The sequence below is a fragment of the Monopterus albus genome, unplaced genomic scaffold, assembly GCF_001952655.1.
Source record: "Monopterus albus unplaced genomic scaffold, M_albus_1.0 scaffold212.1, whole genome shotgun sequence".
NCBI lineage: Eukaryota > Metazoa > Chordata > Actinopteri > Synbranchiformes > Synbranchidae > Monopterus > Monopterus albus.
The window spans coordinates 53,106-62,008 of record NW_018128092.1 but is presented as its reverse complement, the minus strand read 5'-3'; the positions used below and the strand labels follow the sequence as shown (position 1 = coordinate 62,008).

The 8,903-nt window shown below is 39.9% G+C and overlaps 1 protein-coding gene across 2 annotated transcripts in view; it reads right to left on the bottom strand.

Moving 5' to 3' along the window:
- The window catches only part of olfml3a (olfactomedin-like 3a), a 24,386-nt gene that overhangs the window by 6,362 nt on the left and 9,121 nt on the right, over window positions 1-8,903 (bottom strand). The window contains exon 1 of one of the 2 annotated variants that reach the window (XM_020619015.1): window positions 606-1,012. The exons of the other annotated variant lie outside the window; for it this stretch is intronic. Within the exon in view, the coding sequence (XP_020474671.1) occupies window positions 606-716 (111 nt within the window). The 5' untranslated portion in view covers window positions 717-1,012. Of the gene's footprint in view, window positions 1-605; window positions 1,013-8,903 lie in introns of those variants that run through there. 2 annotated transcript variants of the gene reach the window in all.

The following is an 8,903-nucleotide window of genomic DNA, read 5'->3' as shown; positions in this document are numbered from 1 at the left end:
TTATTAATTTCATGTGGACAACAGTTTTAAGATTGTCCATTTTGAATTGCAGCCACACGGTTAATGAAAAGAAAAATCTGACTGAAACTGACTCTAAAAGAATGCATTAAAAAAGATTAGAATTCACTGACCTTACTCCCTAAGATAACCAGACATGTAGTCATCTTGCATCTTGCAAAAACACTATATACTGGACTCATTTATTTCATTCCTTCCCTGAGGCACTTTATTATAATACACGTCATCCTACCTTAAAATAAATAGGCTATTGGGATGTTTGATGCTATGGCAGCAGAGCCCGAGCTTGTACTCATTACTGGTGTGACAGTATCTTAAACGCTGTTGTCAGACAAATGTTAGGTGTTGTATGAGAAGGATAGCTTTGCATGCATCAGATGATATTCCCCTTGAGGCCCCTGCAAAGTTGATGAGCTAGGCAGAGATTGCATTAACTGGATTGCATTAGTTAAGCACTTAAATTCAAATAAAAGCAGAACAAACTCAAACAAATCAAGTGATTTATATTTTTAAGAGGGATATGTGCTGCCACTTTATGCATAGAAAAAGAATATTGAGCAATTATTTAAAGGAGAATTGGTTCTTACCTCTATAGCCAACAATCTGTTCTCCAGATAATCCATCAGCCCCTGGTAGTAATACTGGGCTGCAGTGAGAGTCCAAGTCATGGAAACCAGGAGGACTAACACCGGTTTCATTGTGAGCCGATCAACTGGACAGATGAGTGTCTTTGTCTGTCCAGCTTGTAGAAGATTCTTCAGAGTTTACTCACTGATGCATTCCTCTGCAGAATAGTCTTTGGAGCTTCAGACAACCTATAAACACCTTTATATAGTGTAACTCTATTTGCAAGGAGGTGAGGAGGACAGAGAGTAAGAGGTGGGTCTGAGAGTTTCCAGTTCTTTGACTGCTTTCTCTTTGCTGGAATGTTTTTACAAACTTTCAGGGAGGAGCCTTGTGCCTCTTACCCCTTGCTGTCCACAGAAAAAAAATGAATGTGTTCCGCTAACTCGTTGTGTGTTTGTTTTGTATTTTGAACATATGCCTCAGATCATATTACCAGAACCAGAACCAGAGTTGGCTTTATTGGCCAGGTGTGTTGGATACATGATGAACTGACGCCGGTACAGTGGCTCTCAATGTGTATGTACAGTGCTCAGAGGTGTCTGTATATTTTTGTCCTCCCCATTGACATACATGAGAAGGTCAAAATATTAGGCACACTGAATATAATGTAGTCCAGTACAACACCACCTTTAACTATGACCTCAATAATGAACATATAATTGAACTTATACATTTATGACAATCTCACCAAAAACTGAAACCTTTTGAGCTTCATAAACAGGCAGAAGAGTTGCACTGAGGGTTGTCGTTTTGTTATACAGTCATGGATTAAGTGTTCGTCAGTGTGATGGCACTGGGGAAGACACTGTACTTGTGTCTGGTTGTTTTGTCGTACAATAGCACCGTTCAGAGGGGCGGAGTTCAACTGTTTGTGCCCATGGTGTGATGGCTCTGCAGAAATATTATATATAAATAGGGAATATAGCAAAAACACTACAAAACTAAAAATTTATTTGACAAGACACCCATTCATTTGCTCAACATTTCTGGCTCTGTCCAGATTTTGAAGCTGTTGATATAGGAGTACAGGTTGTTGATCTCTTCACAGCTCCAAAACAGCCAAAATTAAAGAAACCAATGATGTGTTACTAATAGCTTATACTGATGATGGTGCGATCTTAATTTTGCTTGATCTTATCTCAACTTTCAAATCTGTTGATTATGCAGTTCCACTGGATAACCTTGAAAATCTGGTTCATCTTGGGAAAAATAACTTTGACAGGACTTGATCTTACTTTGAAACAGAAGTTATTTCTCTTTTGTGATGCCTCCTCTTCATTCTGACCTGTGGTGTTCCCCAGGTCTCCATCATTGGCCCCTTTTTGTTCTCTGTTTACATGCTTCCAATAGGGCACATTATCTGAAAGCACAATATTCATTGTCATTGTTATGTGGATGACTACATGTATATCTTATGTACATATATGTCTCATTAAAAAGGCAACTTCAATTCAATGGGGTTCAGTTTTATTTATAAAGCATTTTAAACACAGCACAGTTTATCCAAAGTGCTTCACCCCACACAGACAAAACCAAATAACAAGAATCACAATTTGCCTCAAGGGGCTTTATAATCAGCACAGCATACGGAACGCTTTTTCCTTAGACCCTTGAAATGAATAAGGAAGAAAATGCTACAATACATTGGAAGAAAAAAATCCTCTGTACCAGCAGAACTACTAGCTAAGAGGAGATAAAGCAATCTGAAGAGTACGATCAAACTTGTATCAAACCGCATTTACTTAAAAGTTAAGAGGAAAAAACATTTGCAGTAGCAAATCTGCCTCATTTTTGGCTGCACTTATTTCCATGGCTTATCTGCTTTATTTGTTCAAGCATATACTTCCTCTCCCACATTGCCAGCTAGAATTAATCCATTACACTTATTTGAAAGGAGACTGCATTGCTCTGATGCAAGTGAACAGCGAATACTGTAGATTATCTTCACTGCAGGAGCAACAGCGCATAAGGGTTTAATTGCAGAGGTAATCATATCGACAACAGAGGTGGTTTTAGATACATTTAGGTCCATCATTTTGCATCTCTTTGTGGTTATTTTGTTATTTAGCAGTTGTTTTGCGTCTCTCTGTAGTTCTGTTATGTGTTTGTGGTTGTAGCCACAAACCAGTCCTGCCCCCGTTTCACCCCTGTCACAACAGATTAAACTCTAAAGTGCGAGGGCTGTAACTACTTTAGGAAACAAACCATAAAGTCAGAAAACTTTGTGTTCAAGGCTTGCAGCTTGTTGCTGTATCATCATGATTAGGGGTCAGTGCCAGATACTCCAGCATCCTAATGTTTGTGTTGTAATCATGCTCTCTTCTGATTGTCTGCTGCCCACTATCATCTCAGCACGTCCTGAACTGAACCACAGACCCTTCTCTATTTTTATGTCTGCAGACGACAGAACAGACTGCGAGTGTCGTCATGGTAACAAAGTGCTGTATGGCTGCTTTTAGAATCGAAATGGGCAACCTGGAGTTTGATCTAATCTGGAACACATTGCCTGTCTGGAACTGGCAAGCGAGGGCACTGACAGGCCATTGGCTGTAGAATCGTGTGTGTGTGTATGTGCGCGCTTTCATGCCCCAGAGGTTTTTTTCAATCACTGTTTCTGATTGATGTGAATAATTACTGTTTTATCCCCTTTTTACCATTTTGCTAAATCGATTTGAAGCCTGTGTCTCATACTGCCTGCCACTCAGTGTGGATTTTTAATCTATTATTAAATACCGGCTAAATTACACCACTGAGTAGAGTGATGTGATTAAAGGCCAAAGCACCATTCAAGATTCATTATGTTTTATGAAGCATTAGCACATTGTAGTGTGATAACCTTTTAACTTGGGCTTGGTGTACAATGAAAGGGTGTGACGGGTGCTCAGACAGTTGTTTATAGGTGGGTGCCACTAATTCAATTTATTAAGATGAATGAAGGCAGTAATGCTCAGTGGCAGGCTTCAGTAAACCCACTTTACACAGTTACCCACAAGATGGCAGCATCTGTCTTTATGGGGTAAAGGAAACCGTGAGCAGTAGTGGCTCATCACCAAAATGTACTTGAAACATTGAAAAGGTCTGCAAAAAGTCACTGACACCAGAATATTCCACTAAATGATTATATATTATTAAATGTTAGGGGTGTGATGATATACGACATCGGGTTCATGAGAACGAGACAAGATGATATTTTAACAGTATTTTTAAGAAATATTCAATTTCAAAATATATGACTGAAAATCAGTCTTTTATTCAACTGAAAGTCACAGAATGCAAAGAAGAGCAGGTGCAAATGTTTTGACTAATCATCTTGTAATGAAGGTCACCTCTACTTTCTGAGTATGAATTATTATATGTAGTAAAAGACAAAATGCAGGCACTGTAAAAGGTTTTCCTGCCTGATTTCACGAGTCCCTTCAGACCTTATAACTGTGCATGGACTACTCATGAGCTTCTAACTGAACCTGTGTGTGACCTTCTATGCTGTTTTCACTCTCACTGCACAGTGACGTGATCCAGCAAAGGCGTTGCGTTGATCACTTACATGGGACAATCAGGATGTGGACGCCCACAGGAACAAGACTCTTTTCTTTAGCTTGTTAGCTTGAGCATTCACTGCTATTCACTGTCAAATTTGGGCCACAGTTAACACACCATAATGACACACCACAAATTTTTGTTAGTACTTGTTAGTAATTTTAGTTTATTTATTAACGCGTGACAACAACTTCACATACTCTGTTATGGTGAGGTCTGAGGTTAAGCATTTAATTGTGATGGTTAAAGGGATAAAGAAAATGCTTTGACAGTGAAAGACCTCACAGCTATAGTAAAAACCACTGTGTGTGCGCAGATGATCTCACGTAATCTCGTGTTTGACTCTACACCAGACATCAAGAGCCACCAATAAAAACCTCTTTCCTCTGCAAATAAACTAAAAAACAAACACCTGTAAAGGCAACATTCTTTACTAACCCTTTCAGATTGGCTGAGAGGGTCCATGAAGCAGCAGCTCAGTGCCAGGTTGTAGAAAAGTGCAGAGCAATGAAATCTTTTAGTCCTTTGTAAACAGCTTTAATACACCAAGGGCGCCAAATCACTTGACCTGTGTTAGCCTTGCTGTTTGGGGGCTTTCTGGCTGACTGAGCAGTATGGAGCCAGCCCTTCTCCTCCCATTCTCTGTCTGTCAGCCCAGGTAAGAGTCAAGGGTTTATTGGTGACACACTTGCTCTGCCTGACTCAAAACCTTTGTGACATCTCCTGTATTTAATCAGGAGTTCACCACTCACTCTTTTTGTGACATCACATCTTGCCTGGGAATTTCTTCTGCTTTAGCCAGTTTCAGAGCCTTTCTTGCACAGTTCCCCCAAAACTCCCTCTATTAGAGCATCAGTTAGCATATCATGCAGATCTATTAGCCAACAAATCCTCCAACCTAAACTACCAGATAGGCTTTTTGTCCCTGCTATGACTCATAGCTCACATTTCCTGAAGTAGCACCCGCATTGGTGGCAGGAGATATGCCAGGAATAAACAGTTAAAAAATGTTCTGGTCATTACTACAGCCACAAGAAGGCTTGAATATAAACATGCATTTGCTGAAATTACTCATGTTGTCTCATACCACTGAAGGTCACTTAGCTATAAACCCTAACCATGGGGTGTTGCTAATGGGAGGACAGTCTTCCATTCGTAGTAGCTTCAGATACAGCTAACACACTATTAATCTTGCACCAGTACTGTAAGTTCAGCACTTTAACCACAGAGGGTAGGTATGGAGGCCTGACTTTTTCTTTACCCATGTAGCATCTAAATAACTTGATTCCTTTTAATTTCTCTTTTTATTTGCAAGAATTTGCACTAAAATTATTCATTTTCAACAAAACGTGTGCCTATTTAAGGTCAATGCGGTGCTGGAGCTTGATGCTTGTGTTGTTGGCCACATAATGGAAAATTAACAGCTTAGTGTGACTGCAAACAGACTTTGGGAACATCCACAGAGCATAATTGAGTCACTACCAGGAATTGTGAAATGATTTGAGGTGTGAGGTGTATCCCAGACAGATTTCAATGAAGTATGCATTATGTACACACATCACATTGGCACAGTACACAGGTGTGTCTAGTTTTAATTCGTTGCATACACAGGCTTCTTTAGAAAAATATTTTTTCAACATAATATCTAATAGGCCATGCTGTGTAATGAAAACTGTCTCTCAACTTGAATCTTCATTTCTTGCTGCCCTGACAACCATCCAACTTGCTCGGGTTGCTGAGCAGGAGAGTGCCTGAGGGGCTGCAGACAGCTGCACAGAGGGGAAAAACTCTTGACAAAGCTGCATTTATCCATGGTGGGCAATGCATGAGAGCTTGACCTCTGGAAATAAAGACACAGTATGTGAGAGAATATCCAAGGAAATGCCGTCATAGCTAGTTGTCTCTGGATAGAAGCACACTGCTGTTAGCCATACTGCTGCTCGGTGTAGATGCTGCTCTCTGCTGTGATGTTACACACACAGGCATGGCTGAGCATCCACAAACAGGCACTGCCAGGAAAGAGGTTCTTGCTTTGTCCTCTAAGATAATTTAAATATAGGCTCACAATGCTTCAAGTCTGTTAATTCTGCCCATATTTAGATCAAAAGTGATTTTACTCAAAGTAATCATTCCTCCTGTCAACATTGGATATTAACATGCTTCCTGATGCATAAATAATGGGGGGACAATATCCAGAATACTCATTCTGTACAAAAATACTAACAGTGACAACATGAAAACAATGTGATAACATGAAAGGGGTCAATTGATGAAGCTAGACCAAATTCTCACCTGAATTGCAGTTCCCCTCAGCTTCATGGAGCTTTAAAGTGAGTTTCAGCTCAGTGTTTATTGGTCTGGCCCACAACTGTCCTAGTGATACATGTATATATTTGGCTGTAGCAAGTGAAACGTTGCTTGATGCTTCATCTTCTTAGCATATCACTCACACATGTAACATTAAGACACTGAGCTCGTAAAAATGCACAAACATGTAACCTGTGTTCTCACTGGGGGTGGGGCAGAGTCAGACTTCTAGACAGACACACTATTTTGAGGTGTGATGTCAGGACTGAGAGTATTATAGATGAATTGAAATGTACATGCTAGTTGGAAGTGGTTGGGGTACACTGAAAGCTGGTGCATTAAGTGCCACTAGCATTACAGAAGGGTATTACAAGCTTAATATTAGACTATAATTATTTTAACTTTGTGAGATACTTCTCTATGAATGCTGTAGTCTAATTAGCTTCAAATAAACTTTAGAATAACATTTTTTCACACAAGGGCTCTATATTTTGTCCCCCATGACTTCACATTGGAAGCATGTCAGAAAGCAATAATCATTGGCCAATATTACCAAATATGATAATAATAACAAACAAAAACCATTAAAATATAGGTGAGTATTTAAAACAGACTTGAAAAATACACATTGTTTAACATATATGGGAAATACAAGTGTGAATCAAAGAGTTTCACAGCATCAGGAGTACCTGGAGTTTTTTTCAATGCAACAAATGAAAATCAAATGACTGTATGTTACCTACACACCCCCAACCATTCCTCAAACACTTTAAATCTGTGAGTCCCGAGCCTGTCTATATAACATGTTTCAGCATTGTTCTCATTGCTGTTTCTGCCTCTGGAGCTCAGTGAGGAAACCTAGCAGGAGGCGGGATTGTGCATACCATTATCTCACAAAGCACTCATTACTGGAGTATCTCCCATATCCTCTATACCAGCAAAACATGTCACCTCACGCTCTCCGTCTCATTCTGAACACAGCAGCACTCAAACCCAACACCTCTTTGGCACAGGGCTCCACTCCAACTATGACTCACTTGAGTAAAATGCCTCAAACATCACCACTGTCAAATTATGAAGTGAACAGAAATGTATGCATAGGGCTCAACCTCCTATTCCTGTAAGCAGTGGGTGGGGGTCAACTTGATGCAGCCACCTCTCTATCAAGACACAGCATCACATTTTGCAACCATACATCACAAGGACATATATTCTATTTACTGTAAACACCAGAACCATAAAAACTAGGTAAGAGCCTGCAGACGAGAACATTACATTTCAGCTGCTATAACTGCTCAAGTTCATTATGTAGGTTCTTCACAATATAGTCCTGCACCGATTAATGCATAATCAATCCTGGTGACTTTGGTGAAATCACATTATTTACCCTTACATTTTGTTGAATGAACTGAGTGCATGTAAATCAGACATATGTCTTTTATAAGGTAATAATGTTTAGCAGCTCCATGTCTGGATTAGTGAAAGCATGACTGCATCCTATCCTGAGATTTATTCATAGCTGCTCTATAATTACCACACATCTCATATAAAAACTCTCCATTTCATCAACTGTAACATCCATTGCATCATGTTAAGGTTAAAACCTGTGATCACACTGATAAAGGTTGATTGTTGTTTCATGTTTCGTGCAAAATATATACATAAAAACCTGAATCATAAATTGTAATTATTAATGATAAGATACACCAATTCAACATGTATTATTTTGACATGGTGGGAGGTTGTTGCAGTTTTTCAAGAAAACAGGGTCCAAAGAAAATATTAAGAACTTTGGGGTGCCCCGAATGCCGAACGGTTACAGTGTGGCGCATAGTGTGTGTACAATGTCGGTGGCTCAGGTCTGGCTGCCCACCTCTGTTGCAGATCTCTCCCTTATGCCCTGTCTGCCTCTCAGCGACTCCACTAATATATACTAAAAAAAAATTGAATGATGAAAAAAAGAACTCCAGAGTTAAGCATAAGCTTTAGATGCCTTAATTTTCCTACAATTCCTAAGATAGCGAGAGGTGAGGAAAGAGGAAAAAGTGGGAGAGACAGAGAGAGAGAGCTAAAGTGTCGGGAAGAGAGAGACATGGCATCTCAGACAGACTGTCTGGCTGCACCGGGATCTCCAGCACTCAGCGTCATATGATTCTAGGGTCAGAGGTTATCCTCACTGATGAATATCAGGCAAGCCTCGTCTCCATCACAAAAGAAAGGGAGTTGTTTTCACTCCCTGCGTCTGGAAAATTTATTTCAAGAATCCATCCTGCCAACGCGAGACTGTAAACCTGTCTCAACGCAGAAGACTTATCTCCACAAATATTACTTTTTTCTGCCAGAGTCCTATCAGCCTGACAGCACATCTAAAGATGCTCTTTCTCATTCAAATGCATCTGTGGGTGTAATCACAC